At 31.5% G+C, this 21,089-nt stretch overlaps 2 protein-coding genes across 2 annotated transcripts in view; one reads left to right on the forward strand and one right to left on the reverse strand.

Moving 5' to 3' along the window:
* Positions 1-607: 607 nt before the first annotated feature.
* LOC127709326 (DNA excision repair protein ERCC-6-like) lies at positions 608-19,216 on the reverse strand. The gene is made up of 23 exons (XM_052214790.1): positions 19,109-19,216; positions 17,330-17,562; positions 17,056-17,155; positions 16,650-16,767; positions 16,179-16,293; positions 15,654-15,787; positions 15,249-15,365; positions 14,681-14,936; positions 14,181-14,358; positions 13,422-13,550; positions 12,852-13,004; positions 11,830-11,965; positions 10,308-10,478; positions 9,668-9,844; positions 9,285-9,395; positions 8,947-9,042; positions 8,333-8,548; positions 7,963-8,073; positions 6,798-7,012; positions 5,245-6,230; positions 4,763-4,903; positions 2,663-2,852; positions 608-2,322 (listed from the first exon to the last, which is right to left on the reverse strand). The coding sequence occupies exons 2-23, from the start codon at positions 17,553-17,555 to the stop codon at positions 1,782-1,784; spliced, it is 4,617 nt and encodes a 1,538-aa protein (XP_052070750.1). The 5' UTR covers positions 17,556-17,562; positions 19,109-19,216; the 3' UTR covers positions 608-1,781.
* A 188-nt stretch (positions 19,217-19,404) lies between these two features.
* LOC127709813 (tether containing UBX domain for GLUT4-like) overlaps positions 19,405-21,089 on the forward strand; it is a 71,785-nt gene continuing 70,100 nt past the window's right edge. The window contains exon 1 of the mRNA XM_052215469.1: positions 19,405-19,484. Within this exon, the coding sequence (XP_052071429.1) occupies positions 19,407-19,484 (78 nt within the window). The 5' untranslated portion in view covers positions 19,405-19,406. The remainder of the gene's footprint in view (positions 19,485-21,089) is intronic.

Raw genomic sequence — 21,089 nt, forward strand, 5'->3', positions numbered from 1 at the left:
GTTTTTTTATTTGGCTGGTTTCATGGTTTCAGATCAAATGATTCTTAAATCAGTCATTTGGTGTCAAGTATTGATAAAACCTGTTATATTGGATTGATTGATTATTTGTTGGCATTTAATGCCACTTTCAGCACTCTTGGCTATTTTATGACAGCCAGTTTGTATTGATGGAGGAAGTTCTGGTAAAATCTGTAACATTGGAAGTCTGATCAGCACCACTTTAAACTTTATATACATTGACAAACTTTCTGTCACTACTGTTATATTTTGAATCAATTTAAACCTTGCTCATTCCAATAATGATTTCTGAAATGCTTCCAGCAATGTGGATTATATGGAATACCCACTCAACAAGATATAAGATATGTTTTTTATGTCCATCTATACAAAATAGCATTTAAAAAAAGATTTGCAGAATGGTTGTAACATATAACAAATAATATTTTAAATGGATAGAAACTCGACAATATATTGCTCGGTACATGTCTTTTTTAACATTTTGTTGTGTTGTTGGGTTGCTGTCATGTCAATATTGTTGGGTTGCTGTTTCACCAATGTATACTCCACTTCTCCATTTCATCATATTCATTAACAGACAAAAAAATCACAAGTTTTAAACATCTTTATTTTTGTTCTCTGGTTCAAATAAGACATATCAAAATGAATGTAAATAGTATAACTGTAATATATTCATTAAGATAAAATAAACATTTAAACCTAATTAATATTTTTCAAAGAAACTATTCAAATGAAAATCATCCTACAAAATCTCGTTGGATTTGTTGGGTTCTAATGGACTGTACAACGTCACTTTTTTTTTACTTTGAAAGTTGATTAACAATGTCTATCCTTGATATATTCAAATTGAGATCTCATATTTTCCTTCTTCATTTCTGGCAGATATTATTTTCCTGATAAAATTAGCTGAATTCTACACTAACATGTGATGAAGAAATGATACAAAGCAAAATGTGTGTGTGTGTGGGGGGAGGGGGGGGGGGGAGGAATAGAAAAAAATGCTGAATATGCCATTGTTCTTGAAACTTCCTGAGACACTCTTCTGGTTATAACAAGCTGACATTGGTTCCTTTAATTTTTAGCAAATTTACAGAAACTAATGCCAAGTAAATTAGGTTTATCAAACTACAATAATTGTAACATCTATCGTAAAACTTAAATATAAGTTATAAGGCCACAACCATTTTTTTTTACATGATTTTACAAACTAACAAACTAATAATGTTCATCATTTACAAAGCAAATTGTAAAAATAATCTCACTCATTTCAAAACTTCAAAATAAAAAGAAAAACAAAGATAGCACAGCAAATAGTCTCTGATATTGCACTTTAAAGACAAAAGGAAAAATATAAGAACAAACAGACGTATTATCAAAATACAAAATATCTACAATTAGATAATCCTTTATTCTAAAGGTACTAAAAATGTATGTGTTATTTTTTTCAAAGTAATTGAAGAAATGTATTCTGAATTAAGTACTGGTATATTACATATTTATAATAATTTCCTGTTGAAAAGGGGAAACGTAACAGACCAAGCACAAGAAATTAATGTTGTATGATTTACATGTTATTGCCTACAAATAATAACAGGAACATATTTTGTATGGCAAAAGCTTTGTAATTTACACATAATATTTTAATGATTTCGGTGATCACTGGTTTCATTACAATTTATTTTGTTCATTTATGCTGCTTCATACATTTTAAATGCTGCCTTTTGAAATTCATATATTTACAAACTTAACAAATACAAAAAATGTCATCTGAATGAATTTTTAAGTTTCCAGTATCCAATGCCATCCACTTTTTCAAAGTCACAAATAGATTTCAACATAGATTTAAATTTTGCTGTTTCAGCAGGAGGTAATCTTGGTCCAAATTCATCTAAAATTTCCTGAGTCATTGCCTTACACATAGAATGACATTCAAACATTATAAAATTTCTGATTTCTGTTATAAGTTTGAATGAATCATCATCTACTATTGGAGTCGATGAATCATCGTCTTGTTGGTTTACTTCATCATTTTCAGCACCAGTAGAAGTAGTAGCAGTTGTATTACCACTAACTACATTTCTCCTTCTCATTCGGGTTAAAAGTTCATCAGAAGTCATAACCTCAGGAGCTGAGGATCCAGTATCTGTATTAATCACAACACTTCCTGCTTTGGTACCATCAAAGAGACTCTTTTCACCAGAAAATTCACCCTTTTCAATCTTCTTCATTTTTTGTACATCAGATGATGTAGTTTGTACAACAGTTTCAAGTAACTGGGTATTTTTCTTCTGTCCAAATCTTGGTCTGAAAAAAAACATGACAATTTCAATGATTAAAAGAGATATAAAAAGGTCTGTATTAATATATATTTGTTTCAAACAATAAAAAAATGCCAAAACCATAAAATAATAATTATAATACATGTCCTTTTGTCAAATTTAATTTATATCTATACCATCATGACCTATTTCTATGGAAAAATTTTAATTTACTGGATACTTTTTCATTTTACTAAAAAGTTTATACACATTTTGTTTGTATGTTTAGTTTCCCCATAATATTTTCAACTAGTAAGTCTCTTGCAAGAAACACAAGTTGTTTGAAATTTTCTGGAGAAATTGTATAACTTGGACAATAAACTTACTTTTTAGCCATAGTACCATGTTGACCTGTCCAGTTTGGTACACCAGACATTGCTCCTAGACACTGTGACCTTGACCTTTTTAGAGCTTTGACAGCCTCCGTTGCAACCCTATCAGCCTCTGCCTCAACTATCATATAATCATGTTTACTAGGGTCCATAATCACATCATGTTTCAAAGCACCTTGTATACCTGAAAAATATATTTTTAGGTAAATCAACTGAATTTCTCCTACATTTTCTAGAACTAAAATACATATAGCTATTCAAATAATCAAGAAAATTGATGAGGAAGGATTTAAGTCTTCATAAACTAGTTTAACCTGCTACATGCACATGTTTCCTTTCCAAATATAGAAACTTGCAGAGTTTCTTAATGTTGTGTTTTTTTGTTTATCAAGAAATTTGATGTCCATCAGCAGTTGTCTTGGTGATTTAGAGATCGATATATAGTAAGAATACTTTTCTATCATTGAAGATCATGTCTTGATGTCATTTTTTCTTTACTGTTGCTAGGTTTCTGTCTTTCATTCCTTCTTATAATATGTATTCTTCAATTTCATTTTAAACCAAAGCTAAAACATTTAAAAATAAATGTGGATAGTGTCCACATGTGGACACAGATGATGCCCCCACTTGCATATGATATAGTTAAAAAGGGACATAACTGAAGAACAATAAAAGTGATGCTATCCAAATTTGAACTTGGTCTGAGTTTTGTGGTAATAAGCATTGTGTGTAAGTCTCATAACATTTGGTTGAGGCTAACTTAAGTAGAGAACAGAAACTAAAAATTCAGCAATTTTTATATTTGTAAACACGCATAACTCTAGAACAGTTGTGTAGAAGTTTTATAACATTTGGTTGAGACAAACTAAAAAATTCAGCAATTTTTATGTTTATAAAGGGACATAACTCAAGAATGGTAAAAGTGTCACCACCAAATTTCATACTTTATCTGTATTATGTAGTAATAAGCATTGTGTATAAGTTTCATAACATTTGGTTGAGGCAAACTAAAGTTAGAAAACAGAAACAATAAATTTGTACTTGATCTTAGTTTTGTGGTAATGAATATTGTGCATAGGTTTCATAATGTTTGGTTGGGGCAAACTTAAGTTACAGAATGGAAACTAAAAATTTTGCAATCTTTCGATTTATAAAGGGGAATAACTCAATAATGGTTAAAGTGACACTACCCAAATTCAACTCGATCTGTGTTTTATCAGTGGAAGTCAAAATTAAACATTGCATTGTATAAAGCATTGATTGTAGTTGATTCAACTATAATCATGGACAAAGGAAGATAACTCCAATTTTAAAAAAATACTTGATATTTAGAGGAAAATAAAAATTTTGCAATTTTTCCATTTATAAAGGGGCATAACTCTAGAACGGTTAAAGTGACGCCACCAAAATTCAAACTTGATCTGTGTTTTGTGGTAATAAGCAGTTTCATAATATTTGGTTGAGGCAAACTTAAGTTAGAGAACAGAAACAAAACATTTTTGCAATTTTTCCATTTATAAAGGGGCATAACTCTAGAACGGTTAAAGTGAAGCTTCCAAAATTCAAACTTGATCTGTGTTTTGTGGTAATAAGCATAGTGTATAAGTTTTATAACATTTGGTTGAGGCAAACTTAAGTTAGAGAACGGAAACTAAAAATTTTGCAATTTTTCCATTTATAAAGGGGCATAACTCTAGAACGGTTAAAGTGATGCCACAAAAATTCAAAATTGATCTGTCTTTTGTGGTAATAAGCATTGTGTATAAGTTTCATAACATTTGGTTGAGGCAAACTCAAGTTAGAGAACGGAAACCAATTTCGGGACGTACGGACGTACGTACGTACGTACAGACGGACAAGGGTAAAACTTAATGCCCCCACCGCTACAGCGGGGGCATAAAAAAATCAAATTGATGATTCTACATTTTCTAAGTTCACACATTAGTAGTTTGTTGTGATTTTTTATATAACGTTTATGTATTCTTATAAATATTCATAACCTTGTAATATTTGTTTTCTGTTTTTGGTCACATAACATTTAATTCTAAAACTTGTTTTTTATTACAAAATACTAGAGGAACCTAAATCTCTTACCATTTTTCTTGAAGAGTTTCTGAAGGACATAATCATCCTGGGCAGCATGCTCTTTCTCTCTATCTATTTCCTCCTCCTCATCAGCTGCTGGTGTGTAAGTGTCACTTTTAACTAGGTTAGGAATCCTCTCTCCTTCACACTCTGTAATTAATTACAAAAAATCAAGTTACATTAACATGCTCGTTCTAATTCTAAGCATGTTAATCAACACAATTACTTCGATAAGAAAACATATACTTTCTTGCATTTCTAAATTAAACATTTCTAGACACATAATTGCTCATAATTTAAAGTGAGTATTACCACATTTTCAACTGTTACATGAAAAGCCTTAGTGTATTTTTCCTTCACACTAGTGTCTGTCATATATAAAACCCTAGGGAAATCTATAATGGATTTTTAATGTATTACATTCAAAGAGAAAGATTATATTACTAGAGAAGAATAACTGATACACATATACATGTAAACTGTACACATACTTGCATCCTTTCGTCTCCTCTTCTTATCTTTCCTGTGTCTGTCCTTTCCATTTTCAGAGGAATGTTTACTTTCCTTATGAGATGAATGTCTGTGTTTATGAGGACTGTTAGAGAGACTATGCTTATGCTTTCCATGGGATTGACTATGTTTATGCTGTCCATGAGACTCACTATGTTTATGTTCTCCATGAGACACCTTGTGTTTACCTTCTGCGTTGGAATGACTATGTGTACGTCCTCTATGGGATTTATGATGACCAACACTGGAAGAAGAGTGTTTATGTTGCCTTTCACTAGTGGAGAATGAATGTGTTTGCAAATCACTTTGTTTACCAGCTATTAACATTTCCTTTAGCATGCTGGTTGTTTTACTTCCAACTGATAAAGAAGTTTTTGAAGTACTTGGTTGTTCATCATCACAAACAATTCCTGAGTGTTTTGGTGACAGATCAATAGTTTGTTTAGATTCACTACATTCCTCCCCACAATCAACAACATTGTTCTTTATATCGTCTAGATTTTCTTTAATCAAAACAGACCCATTTGAATTTTCTTCAGATTTTTCTTCACCTATACTATTTTGATCTGTCGTTTCATTAGGCTTTTTAAACATTCCAGTCATAATTTGTTGACTGAGCCTCTTAGCTATCTCTTTCATTCTATTTACCTCATCTTCATTGAAATTTTTCTTCACATCATCCATATCATCTTCATCCTTTGCAGTTTCTTTACTTTCACTTTCTTTTTGTGCTTTCTGTCTTTCTTTCATGAGGTCAAATCTGTTGAGTTTGTGTTGTTTAACTCTCCTTCTTACATCAGCTTTGCTTACCTCTGATCCAGTACCTGCAAACAGGGCACCAGTCTCGGTTCCTTCCTTACAATCAACATTCAAATCAAACAACTCATACAAGTCATTTGCTTTGAAGAATCTTCTTTGTTTGGGATCTTTTAAGACTCGATTGGTTAGAAACTGTTTGAAGATTTGTCTGAAAGTACAGGTAAATGATATCAAAATGTTATCACATACTCATAATTCAACACAATCTTGGAATATTTTTTTTTGAGAAAACAAAGAAATCTACCTAAAATTTTGCATGATATAAGTACTATAAATATATTTTTCATCATCTATAAAATGTTGTGGAGTATGTTGTCAACTAGAGCTGAGTCATCCAATTCCAAACATAAAACAAAACCTACAGGCTACATAAAAGAGGCTGTTAGTTTTCTCTTTGTATTGTTTTACATTTGTTATTTCAGGACCTTTTATAGCTTACGGTGTGGTAAAGGTTCTGCTCATTGTTGAATGCAATACAGTGACCTATAGTTTCTTACTTCTACGTCATTTGGTATCTGGTTGAGAGTTGTCTCATTGGCAATCCTACCACATCTTCTTATTTTTATATTTAATCTTGTTTAGTTTGAAACTACAGAATACATGATCACACAAATTTTCCATAAATTATGCAAAATAGTATACAGGCACAACAAAAGTTTCATATTACATTGAAAATAACTACTTATTGTAGCAACAGACTATGATAACATTTTACCTGTGGTATATTTTCTCCTCTATGGTCCCTGTAGTAACCAGTCTATAGACAGTCACCTGTCTAGTCTGACCTATCCTCCAAGTTCTCTCCCTTGCCTGAGTATCAGTACTGGGGTTCCAATCGGGGTCAAAGATGATGACTCTGTTAGCGCCTGTCAAGTTTACACCAAGGCCACCAACTCTGGTTGTCAGCAAGAATAAGAATATGGAGTCATCCTAAAATAAATTAATGTAAAAATAATAATACATGTAGCATATTATATCCTTAAACGAAATCTACAGATTTTCTCTGGAAGTTAACACTCATTTTTAATGATAAACATCTGCCTTTTTACACTGACCAAGAAAGAAATTAACAAGTTTAATGTTGGATTGAAAAAAAAGAAAAAAAAAGGAATTAAAGTATGTCAATATATTTTTTATATTTATAACATATATTATTATACCTTACATATGTTTCAAACAATTCTATTGGGTAAAACGTTATCACGTGACATGGAATAATTCAGTTAATTTTCATTCAATTGCAAGAAGAACGAATAACCCTAAAAATGTACACCAGCGTTGAATAACCCTATTATTCACCGGCGAATAACCTTTTTAGTTTGTTGATTTGTACTCATGAAAATGACGTCACAGACATAAATAAACAAAATGGCAACATTCAAGTTACAGGAAGCCCATTGATCGAGAGAAGAGGAAATAAGGCTTTTGACATGCATCTTGTGCCGATGATATCTCTAATAAAGGTCCTTTTCAGAGCCATCAATATTTTACAAAAAGAATCTACCTTTGTTGTACATACGAGAATTCTAAGACACAAATTACATGTATTTTTGAACGTCGACTTGTGTTTGTTACTGACTCAAGTAAGGGTAAGTGCTTTTACAATGATTCAAAATGCCCTTCCACTGTTAGTTCGGTATAATAAAACAATTGTGGCCCCTTAGAAGCGATGAATATCCAAAATTGTCAACCCTTAAAAGTTATTTCACTTTGGGCTGCGCCCTCAGTGAAATAACCTTCTCGTGTTGACAATTTTGGATATTCACCTTTTCAACGGGCCATAATTGTATATTATGGTAAATTCTGATCCATCAAATATCACTGAAATGCAATGACTATGAGATCAACCCAGGAAGTAATGGTGATATAAAGCAGAATACCTTGTTGAACTGGTTTACAAGTGGCTGTCTGGTAGATATAGGCGTTGAACCATCCATTCTTAGGTAACTGTATTTTGGTTTGGCTACAAATCTTTCTAAGATGTCTAACATCTGTTAAATATTGAAATAAACATGATTAACTGTAAAATTCTAATTCATGTCAACATAACTCAGGTACTGTGTGTTTAATTGTTTGTTAAAAGTATGTGGCTGTAGTACAAGACACCTTACTGTTCAGAATCCTTTTTTTTAATGCCACTGTTATCCTTAAGCTCTTTCTCTGGAAAATTTGTGCAGTTTGATATTTTTTTTCTTTGTTAAACACTTGTACTTTCCAATATAAAATTCTGGAAGGTTATAAAATACTCACAACAGTACTTTGTGAGAAAAGCAGAACTTTATGACCCTGTTTCTTCCACAGTCTCAATAATGCCTCTACAACAATCATCTTCCCAGATCTTTTGTAGTATCCATATTCTAATGATTCATCATTCCCTGGAGTCTCTCCAATGTATAACTTTGGTCCTCCAGTACATATGTCTGGATGGTTACATATTTTACGTAGTGTGATTAAACCAGAAAAGATCTGAAATGAACAAATAATACAGATTTTCACAGCTGAGAACAATACATCTAGTTTACTATTATTTTCACTTAATTCTCTACCACCTTTAACTGATCCTTGTGAATTTCTAAGCTATCCTTTATCCTCTCTATCATTATTAAAACTTCATTACAATCTTGCTACTTCTACAGTTCCACTTAAATCATAACCTGCAATCTCTTCACAAATATTGGATTTACAACAAATCATTTGCCCTATTTCAATGATTTCCACAGCATCAAGCATACATCTGACTATTCTTTTAATCTTATTTTATGTTGGCTAATATTTTTTTCCCTTATTTATTTGTATACCATTAAACACCATTTACCTGATATTTTTTCCCTTATTTATTTGTATACCCATTAAACACCATTTACCTGATATTTTCCTGACAATATAGACTGACATTCCCTTGACTGTAAATATTCCATATATGTCTCTCTCTGTTCCTGTGTCAATCTACAGAATAGCACCTGAAATGGAACATCCATCATGTTTATACAAATTTTCTTTGATTTGTATAATAGAACATAAATGAATGGTCCATATGTTTTGTTGGCCTATTTTTTAACTAACCTAAACTAATTTTACTCCATACTTCCTTTTTCATTATTTTTTTAATAAGGATCACACAAAAACGCTGTTATAAGCCTACTCATTTTAACTGCATAGGTTAACACTAATAGTATATTTTTAATAGATAAAATTGTTATACCTGTTCATTTTTACTGGGCAGATTAATCTTGAGGTCAGCTTTCATTCTCCTGATCATGTAAGGATTAATAGTATCTCTCAGTACACAGGCACATTTATAAGCAGTTTGAACCTATAATATAGTTTAAAAGTTTACTAGGATCTGATTTGATTTGATATTGCAAAAAGGGTTCAATTATAAAATACTCAACTGTGTCATCATATACCCAATTAACTTTTTTTCCTCAATTCATAAAAGTATTTATTCAATCATTGAATCGTGTTTGACAATTCATTGTTAAATATCGTAATACTGAAATAATTTTCAGAACATGTTATTTTTTTCTGATACAAACACACAAATCGCAAATTATAGTTATAATTTATGTAAATAATAATATTTACCTGCTGTTGTGAAGCATTTGAATATCCACCTTGAACAATAGGGACAGCAAAGTGGGCCATGAAATCAGGCAAAGTACCAAGTTTTCCAGGAAAGATAAAATCGAACAGGGACCATAACTCTTTAAGATTATTCTGGATAGGGGATCCAGAGAGGATTATTCTGTGGGGTGATTTAATCTGAAATAGAGAAGAATTTGCATATTTTACCTGAAGTTTCAAATAACTTAATAATAAAATATTTTGGTCTAGATGAGAAATACTCTGCAAAAATAAATCCTAATTACCAGAAAGTGAGTAAGATAGAAGTAAGTGGTTCAAATCAAAATGGATCCACTATTCTGTTTAGTCATTAGTGAACAAATATATTTCTATGTATACTTTCTGTCTTTGGTTGCTGCCTCATTGAATAATAACCTGACATTTGTGTACATTTTAGTCAAGCATTCATGAGTTCAAGTAGTTTTTTCAAAGTTATTTCTTCAAGATAATGTTTGAGCAGAACATAAGATAACTGGATTAACCATATTTGGTTTCCATTTCAGCCAAACATAAGTTGGACAAAATTGAAATTTGTAGGTCAAGATTTGAAAATTTTTTGAAATCCCTGCTCTAGATTGACTTATAATGTATCCTGACTAACCTGTTTTACAGCCAGTGTAGCCTGTGCATCCGGATTCCTGATCTTATGTCCCTCATCCAGAATGATATAATGCCAGTTATATGATATGATTAACTCCTGGTGAATTACCAAAGTACTGTAGGATGTAACCAGTACACCGTTCTCTTTCACAATAGTCCTAATTAGTTCTGCCTGTAGATAGATATCATACAATTATACATGATATGTAGTCTTAATTCAGAAATCAATGCATGCATTCAATTATTGCGCAACACAGAATACTGGCAAAAATTTGAGATCTTATTAATGCGATTACAAAAATTTTGTGAAAGAAAATCACTACTGAAATTATGAGTGCAAGTTTTTATTATTGAGAACCCTATACTATGCATTTTTTGCATTACTGTCTTTAGGTGTGTATAGTACACAGGTTTTTACCCTGGAACGATTTCTGAAAAGGGGGGTGCGTATTATGAATGGCTACACTGTTCTTTGAACATTTTTTCAGGCTGAATTCCAACCTAGAAACCAGGTGGATTGGAGGAAAATATTTTCGTAGCATGCACTTGATTGTTTTTATGTTTTACATGTATATGTATTCAAACAAGGAACACAGAAGGTAAAAGTTTGAAAATTGAATGAAACACCCACATTTGATGATAGCAAACACCATTGTTATTTTTACTATCGTAGTATCAGGTGATCACATGTCATGTGACTTTTAACGGTTGTAAAGTTGAATAAAGTGATGATTTTAAACACATTTTTACTTTGTTAAAAACCTTCATATACAAATCATAATTGCAGACATGTCAATGCCATCTTGTAAACTGTACGAATTTGATTAAGGAACAAAATTGTCAATTGATTTGTTCTGACAATGATTAGACATCCTAATTGATATTCAATAAGAGTGTGATAATACGGATTAAACGATTCAATGAGTACCAACAAACAATAAATAAAAGTAGCAGAGATTAATATTTATTTCAGCACTAATTTATCAACATAAATATTACAATTTATTTATCTATTGTGTATTTAAGAATATTCGTAATGATTTCGTATTCCGTACACGATTCACCGACTGTGATTTGCATTTAAACAACTTCCTGATTTAACACTTCCTGTTGTTCTCAATCAAACACATCCTTGGAAACAATAAAGAATCAAACATCGTTTGCTAAATTATTTATTCTGCAACAATACTTTCATTATCCTGTTATAAACCAGGACTGGAGTTCAATTTGTCTCAGAAAAAGAAAAAGAAATCACTTTTCAAAGGACGTATTTTACGTAGTTTCAAGTTGGGATTATTCCAGAAAGTCCCTGCGTGTTAAGCATAAGAAGAAACTTTTTTCTCAAGTTTCAAGGGAGAAAAAGGGGTGTGTACTATGCATGAGTGTGTTTATACACACCAAAAGACGGTAATAAAAATATCCCCATTATTTCTGAATTTACAGTATATAAAACAAAGTGGTAATGGCTAGTTTATGAAGGACTTTACTTGACCTAAAACTGTCAGTAAATCTTGTCCACATACCTCTTTACAAGTGTAAGATCCTGAGGAATGTAGTATAGCTACTCTAAACAATGGCCACCATTTATGGAATTCTTTGACCCACTGGTGCATGACTGTAGTTGGAGTGACTATAATGGTAGGACCTAGTCCTCTAAACCTGAAATATTATAACATATTGCAAGTGTTATCACATCCAATCCAGCCTAATTAGTCCAAAATAAACAAAGGATTACTGAAAATGTTTGAAGTCGTGTGATAGGATTGATCAAAATATATATTGTAGACATTGGGTAAAAGGAAAGATACACAAGGGAATGCTTTTTTCAATTATGAAGACAGATTTGCACAGCCCCCTCTAATTTGGGCTAGAGAGGAAACTGATACCAATTTTAATTACATATTATCAGTTAAATATCAAAAATCTGGTAACAGGATAAAAATTTACAAGTAAAAAATCAATTAGAGACTGTCATATTGTCAGTTTGAACTATAGAACACCATCAACTCTAAAATTTAGGAATTCTTCATGAATATATAAAAATAATTATATAAGGAGATGTGGTATGACAGACATGAACCAATGACAATCACTGTTCTACAGGCTCCTGACTTGGGACAGGCACATAAAGAATGTGGCGGGGTTAAACATGTTTGTGAGCGCTCAACAATGTTCTTATAGTAGTAACCACAATCCTGTCCTCCTTTATCTCAATTATGACTTATCTTTGAATTTGTATGTACTATGAGCAACATGTGACAGGATTTGCTTACCCTTCTGCAGCACCTGAGATCACCCCCAGTTTCTGGTTGGGAAGTGTAGCTCAGTCTATATTTTTCTATCTTATGTTTTGAGGATTTGTTTGTCTTTCGTTTTTTGATATGCCGTTGTCAGTTTCTCTTTGTCTTATGAGTTTTAAATGTCCCCTTGGAATGTTCTGCCTCTTTTTTTTTACAAATATAGAAGAGATTCAGTACACAAATTAACTTAAAATTCAGAGCTTGTCAGCTTGAAAAACAAGATTCTTGCAAACTCTCATACTTACAAAAAATGTTTGTCCCTGATTTTACTTTGACGTAGACCAGCTAGAAATCCTATTGCTTGTATAGTTTTTCCCAGTCCCATTTCATCTCCAATAATTCCACCAGCTTGTTGACAATGTAACTCCCATAACCACTTTACTCCAACTTTCTGGTATCTGTGTTATCAATTAAATTTTAAAAAAATCTTAAATTAGATGCTTGTGAGAAGCATTTATTGAAGGACACAAAATAAAATATTTCTTTCATGAACAGGCATTTGTCAATTACGTCTATACAGCTAACTTTCAAATTGTGAAGCTTTGTTTCTTTCAATTAAACAATTGAATTATTTATTTTTTTTAATTAGAGAAAAAAATGTAGTAAAATAATTTCTTAAATAAAAGGAATAAATAATTCTTGCCATCACATTAAGAAAGCAAAAAGTGGGTAAAATTTTGTCCATCTTTTACAAGTGAAAAGAAACATTCAAACATGACAGATTCCCATATACACTGAAGCATACTGGATTTAGTAAACATTTATTCCGAACTAAGAGCAATTGAACTTATTATCAAAAATATAAATGTATTTACTTGAATAGTTTAGACCAGATTCTTCCAGGGACTTTAAACCCTCCTTCCATCTCCTCATCCTCCTCTGATTCAGATAATTCTCCTGCTGCTCTCAGGTCTTGTTTCTTCCTCTCAGCCTTGTTAAAATCCCTACAAAAAAGAATATTCAAATAATTAGTTAGGATGTAAATGGCCTATTTATATGCAAAACTGCTTCCAAATTGGTCATCTTTCGTGATTTATGGAGGATTTCCCCCATCAAAGGAAAAGGCATGACTATTGAAATCTTCTATTATATAAACTTCAAAACTGGCATTCAAAATAGTTGAAATGGCATTTTAACACATATATACGCAATCAAGATAAGATACACTTATGATCTGTGTTAGAGGTTTGATCCTGATCATCCTCCTATGCTTAAAATCACCAAGAAAATTTTGAGAAGTTTGCAGGTAATATATAACTACACATAATACCTATAGATTCATTGCAAAATTATTTTCACTTAAAGTCTTTTAAAAAATTGATATATATTGTTGAAGGCAATACTGTGACCTATAGTTGTCAACTATTACGTCATTTGGTCTCTGGTGGAGAGTTGTCTCATTGTCAATCATACCGCATTTTCTTTTTTTCATATAAGTTAATGCAAAAGAGAGAATCCTCTCACATCCAAGTAAAATCTGGATGAGTTATCTCTGTACTTTCAAACCTTGACTTTAAAAAAAATTAATAAGAGATGGTTGTATGACATTTACAAAATATTCTGTTTATTATTACCGAATCCTCTTGTCAAAAGAATAATCATCGCCATCATCTGTGGTCCTCAACGATTTTTCTCGGCTCAGTTTCTGTTTTCCTCCTTCTTCTTTGTCAACTTTTTCATCGTCAGAATCTATGTACTTTGGAGGTCTTCTTGGTTTTATTGGTATCCTCTTCTTCAACTTTTTCTTTTTTTCTTAAATGGTAAATTATATTTCATATAAACAGTTTATTAATTGTTTGATTTAAAGGTAGCAGTCATCAAATCAAGAGGAAATTCTATTTCTTTAAATGAAAATGCTGAAATATCTCCTAATATTTACTGATTATGATTCTATGATAAAAGTATTAGAGATCACTTGTATCAAAGGAACTTAATATCGATAAATGAACCCTAAAGATAAGGTCTAAATTAGATAAACTGCGTCTGACAGACATGTTCACCTTCAAGACCAGATATAGTTGACCTATTTTTGATAATAATTGAAAAGATCACAGACTTTTACTTTAATTCTAACCTGTATTATCAAGACCACTGTCTTCACTCTCTGACTGTTCTTTGAAATCTGGCTTGTATTCATCCCCTTCATCATCACAGACTTCATCATCTAGGAGGTCTTCCATTTTACATAGTCTTTTATCCATTGCTCCATCTGACTTACTCTTAACTAATGCTCTGGGAGACTTGGATGGAGACAAAGATCCTTCTTCATCACTGCGTGCTTTCCTCCTTCCTTTCGTATCAGGAAATATTTTTTTACTGTCCTCTTCAATCTAAATAATAAGCAATTCTAGTAATTTGTAATTATAGATTTTAGAAAATAACGACACATATTTTTTTTAGTTTATTCAAAGATGGAAATGAAAAATTCTCACGTTTTCCTACAGATAAACAACGTGTTTATTTTTACTTGAATGTTGCATGATCCAAAAGGTTTCATGTGCATTTATAGCTGGAAAATTCATGAATATTTAGTTTATCTAAGTTGAATATATGTTTATTTCAAAAGCATAATACCCTAAGCCATTAATGTTCATGGGGAACTGAAATATGATTTTTAAATCAAAGAACATGCATACAAATACCTCAGAACTGTCTCTCCTTGGTAATTTACTAATTAGTGATTCTCTCTTCCTTCTCTGATTTTTGTCCATCTTTTCAAATGCCTTCATGATGGCTTCCATTTTCCTTTCCTCTCTAGTCTACAACAAATAATTATTTGAAAAATGAATACTGGAACTAAAGAAAAAACTTTCATGGAGATTTAAAATTCTAGTATTTTTTTTACCATACATGAACAAATTCAATGCATACATTTTTATATTCTGGTATATTTTCAAATGGATCTGAACATATTCCTAAAAAAATAATACTTATGTATTTATCTTTACCATGTTTTATAACATTAATGAGAAGAGAAATTGCATTAATTACAAAATATCACTCTCAAATAATAGAATTTTATGTGTATGCTATTTCAAGACTATTACATTGGTTTTCTTATCTGGTGATCTGTCTGCAGGAACAATTGTACCAAATGGAGTCATCTCCCCTGTTCTGATCATTCTTTCTTGTTCAGTTTCATCTGAAGGAGCCTTTGAAAGTCCTAGCACTTTATTTAAGTCTATCAAATATAATGTAAAATTATCATCACAATTGATGCAAAAGTTTATTGAATGAGTGTACATGTCAAATATTCAAGATCTTGCTTAATTTCATCATTTTACTGAATTTACTACCATTGCATGGCTGTACTGAATTTACTTTATTCCTTTCCTGTATAACTCATGAAAAGAAAACTAGTATATTGCCAACCAAAATCAGATTTGTTTGATTAAAATACATACACTCAACATTTTATTCTGAAAATCCCTGTACCTTCTCTTTTATGCTGTTTTAACCTAAATGTGATCAAATTGTACATATTATGAATATTTGAAAATCAGTTTCAGTCACAAGTTATAAGTAACAAGGGAGTTCTTTGAGAAATCAATATTTCTTTTAAGTATACAAACCAGGACTGTTATCAGTTATTTCCCCTTCCTCCTCTTCCTCAGACTCCTGAATGTTAAGTCCAAGCTTCTTCTTCAAAGATTTCTCTTTTGCTTTCAAAGACATCAATTGGTTTGACTAAAACAAAAAGTAATATAAGATTTGAAATATTTTCTTTTTAATAAAGACAAAAAAAACTGTTATAATTTTGTTATACCTCAGTCAACTACAATCTAGCATTCAATAAGTATATGAAGTAAATTAGCTTCACCCCAAAGAACATAAAATATAGCAAACATAAAAAATGTAGATTGATTGTTTACCATGTGGAAAGTTCATTTACACTTTTACTATTACAGGAAAAAATCTGATTTTCAATTTTATAGAAGTCAAATGTTAGTGGTTGGTGTGTTTTATATTTTTACAAGAATTATAAGTAATTCCTGGAAGAATGAAAATGGGAAACAGAAAAAAGGATTTCAGTAACTTTTTACCTTATTTTCCTTCTGTTTCTTTACAGTTAACAATCTTTTCTGTACAAAAGCAGATGTGACACCAGTATTCAAGGAAGATAAAACTGTTGTTACCTGTTTCAACTCTTTTTCAACATTCCTGAAATAATAATTTCATACACAAATATCAAATTTTCTAAATTTCAGGTACTGTTAATATGATTAATCAAATCAAATAAAATATTTTTTTGGATATAGCACATATGATAAATATGACATTGTGAATATATTTTATAAGTTTTTATAACATGCTGTACATTCGTTACTATTACTACTAAGAATGTATTATCAAATACACATTACCTAAAAGATATATTTTTTACAGTGTGTGTGCACAAAGGCCTTTTATTTCAACAAAATGTTATAGTTTTTACTACATTTAACTTACTTTATGTCAAATTCAACAGCCCTAAGATCCTTCTCTAAAACTTTCTTGTTTCTGTCTTCCTCTTCTTTTGCCAACACCTCTCCTACTTGTGCCATAACACCTGGAATGAAAATAAATGTGCAGAAATTACATTTTTACTTTCTTACTTTTTCATTTTTTTTTCATTTTCAAAGAATTCCAAAAATCCCTTTTTCCATCTTATATTTGAAATATTTTTAATTTCTATTCTTGATGCCAAAAATATGCCAAGAATGTGATTTTTACATGCAAATACCTTCTTCAAAATCCTCTTGGTTAAATACATCTAGTCCTAAATTTTTAAGTTCATCAAATGCTTGGTCATCTAAATGTGCAACAGGTATTAAATCTCTGTTGACATGAAAGCTTTTAGCTTTCTCTTTCTCTGTTGAATCTTGATGCTGATCTGTCTCCATGGCTGATGGCTCATTTAAGTGTCCAGAAATTATTTTCTTTTCCATTTTGGAAATCAGTATATTCATATAAAATCTGTATAAAAAATAAATAAACAGAATTAACATTTTTACTGAAACTGTTTTATCTGATACAAAACACGCTATGATAAATAAAACTCATGATAGTTGTGTTCTTAATTTTAGGATAATTAAGGTTAATTTCATGATATCTTGAACAAAAGTGTCTTTTTTTTCTTCAGATGTGTTTTAAATAATTTCATCTAAGGAATATTCAAAGCGTTAAAGTACGTATTTATAGTTTTCTAACTAATTAAAACTTTTATTGTTTTTTAAGCCATAATAATAATGTTAAAGGGGCATTAGCTGACAAATTCATGTTTACCGATTTGACTCAAACTCTCATATTTGATGTATAACATACTAAAACGTATATCCAAAATACAAAAAGTCTAAAATGAACAATTAACAATGCATGGACTTGATAATATATATCAGCATTTCGTGTGTATTTTAGTCTAGACACCATCTAATTAACCATCCAGATGACCTCCGAAGACTGCCCACAGTCATATAACCTGATATAAACAGATAGCGACTACATGCAATTGGATTTTTCTAGGTCTGTTTGATTACATGTTAAAGGTTAAAACAAGATGTTAATCATCATTTTTACCTGTATAAGAATGATTTTTTAGTGGATTGAATCAGTCAACGAAATGGTTCACCCTTTTTCACTTTCAATGTTGACATTCTTTTCCTTTCAATAGCCGAACACACCTATTACATATATAACCCATCTCCAGCTAAGGGGTCAAATTGAAGTTCACATGAATGCGGATTCACATGAGGTTAAATTATTCATTTGCAATTGAATAATACATCTGCAATGTTTTTGAGCTTTATGACAAATTTTGGCCAAACTAACTGCTTGTAACGAAATATTTTTTCAAAATTACGCTTTTATTAATACTTGAAACAAAAAGCATTGTATTCTAAATTTTTGTCTAACTCATAGCTTAAATGCCCCTTTAACAGTATGAACCTTTTACACCTAAAAATTGTACATGTGATTTTAATTTCTAATATTGCTTTTTGATGCACAACAAATGTTTGTACCTGATTTCTTACAGTACTTTTGTTTATTTCACAGACTAATGAAGTGGTTCCCCGGAAACCAACCAGCATGTGCAACGGAGTAACAGATTACTATTAGGTAATCATGGTAACAGATGAAAAATTAAATAGCATATAAATGATTTTGATTTTTAAATTCACAGGCTGGTTCTTTCCTACATTTGTTTTTGTAGTTTTATTTAATAAAGAAGAGAAAGGTATCACTATCAGTTGTTTTGTTTGCATTATTTTTGTTGTTAGTTCATGAATTTAAACATAGAAGTTTTATGTTAAGTAAATGCACATAACCGGTAACATAAGTTCTGTGGAGCTTTTAACTGACACACATAATTACAATACTACACATAGGCCTATATTTACTGATTTATGAGTGTTGTGAATAAAATGTTTTCATAAAAAACAACAAAAGATAAACTGCTAATAGTATTATCATATTGATTGACAACATTTTATTACAAAGACAAACTATTTAATTTCTTCATTACCAAATATTTAATCTCATAGTCGTCATGTTTACTGAGAGATTTTATAACAGGACTTATCCCATCACTGGCATCAGCAAATTTTGGAAATATTACACAACTTTACCTCTGCGATATCCTAAGCGGCAGAATATTTTATTACAGCCAGAAATGGGGCCTATTTTTTGTTTTAAAAATATATAAAACTATTTCAGATGTAAATTAGATGTACTAATTGATCTAAAATTGATGAAATATATAGTTAAAATTGATATATTTACAAGGATATAAGTACCGGAAGTTCATTTTGTAAACAACAACAATGGCGACTGTACAGGTTCTATGTCCAAATGGAAGACGGCAAAATGTGAAAATAACACCCAATACAAAGTTGCTGCAGGTATAATGAGATTATAAAAATCAAAATTTGACTATGCTTATACTAAATTAGTGATTTATTTTAAATGTCAGTCTTGCAAACGGACTCATTTAGTCATTTACAAATTGCAAGTCATGCAACTATTTGACACCGCACCGGTTAGTCCAAATAATTATGACGTTTTAAAAAGCTATTTTAATTGTTTGATGTGACGCCTTCCTATGAAGTCTTAACGTCGGCGTCATTTTTTTCGTTTGGACTATGACAGAGAATTTTCATCTCAACTTTGAAACCTAATTTTGCCATAAACATGATAAACAGATAAATCTTCAGACTTCACTGAGGGCTAGCCATTTTTGCGTATGTTTGTACATGTATGTGTGTATGTACATGTATGTATGTATGTACGTAGATCCCATACAGTGGAATCTGTGTACACTCTGTCTGGATTAATGGAGATGAGTCACTAATGTATTTACAACATATTTACAAGGACAATCTCCACCAAATACAAAGGGAGTGCTAGGACACCTGGAAAAATCTGTTATTATGGTGGAAGATGCTGAAGTACTTGGAGAGAACCACTGGGCTGATCAGCATGTACAGACAAACCAAAGAGATAACCAACCGAGGCCCCCAAAGTACTCATTCTAGTTTAAACTCTGGTCTGGGTACCAGAGATGTGTGTAGGAGGGTGAAAATTACCCTTCTAATGTACTGAAACTTCCAGGGCCCTGAGTCGGAATGGAACTAAGGACCTTCAGCACGGTAGCCATCGGTCTTAACAACTAGACCACGAACCCACATGCTATTACTGGTGCATATGACCTGAAACATATATACAAAAAACATGTTTAACCCCGCCGCATTTTTGCGCCTGTCCCAAGTCAGGAGCCTCTAGCCTTTGTTAGTCTTGTATCATTTTTAATTTTAGTTTCCTGTGTATAATTTGGAGTTTAGTATGACGTCCATTATCAATGAACTAGTATACATATTTGTTTAGGGGCCAGCTGAAGGACGCCTTCGGGTGTGGGAGTTTCTCGCTGCATTAAAGACCCATTGGTGGACTTCGGCTGTTGTCTGCTCTATGGTCGGGTTGTTGTCTCTTTGACACATTCCCCATTTCCATTCTCAATTTTATACAAATTCTTACCTTGTGTGTGCTTGTTGGTGCTAGATTTCCCAAGATACTTCACTTTCAGTTAGACATGTTAGATGTATAAAGTATAAAATAAATTGTCCCATCAAAATCTGTAAAATTCTACCAACCCAAATTTCTGTATAATATAAATTAAACGGTCCTGGAATTCAGTTTGGTCAAATTTTACTGAGTTCGGTATGAAAATTTATTCTATACACCCCGAAATTGAAAGATCTGGGAAACCATTTGAAAAAAGCAGGAGGTCATTGATATCTCGGATGAAATGTAACTTATTCATATTTTATCATTACTTTTGGATATTTCTGGAAATATTTTGCATCAACAAGCCCACAACAGGTAAGAATTTGTATACTGTATATGCAAAAATTTCTACCCGTCAGCGTAGATATCAGGCAAAATTGGGCCTCAAAGTTGAGAAGAAAATTCTCAAAAGTCCAACGGAAAAAAATGGCTTCTGCATTATG

Source organism: Mytilus californianus, unplaced genomic scaffold, assembly GCF_021869535.1.
Source record: "Mytilus californianus isolate M0D057914Y unplaced genomic scaffold, xbMytCali1.0.p SCAF_7, whole genome shotgun sequence".
Lineage (NCBI taxonomy): Eukaryota > Metazoa > Mollusca > Bivalvia > Mytilida > Mytilidae > Mytilus > Mytilus californianus.

Coding starts and splice junctions, on each gene's coding strand:
- LOC127709326 (XM_052214790.1), bottom strand. CDS start 17,555: ATGAATATACTGATTTCCAAAATGGAAAAGAAAATAATTTCTGGACAC. Junction 14,937..15,248: donor CAAGGAGAGACAGTTCTGAG/GTATTTGTATGC, acceptor CTTATTATTTAG/ATTGAAGAGGACAGTAAAAA. Junction 8,074..8,332: donor TTTTCTCACAAAGTACTGTT/GTGAGTATTTTA, acceptor AATATTTAACAG/ATGTTAGACATCTTAGAAAG.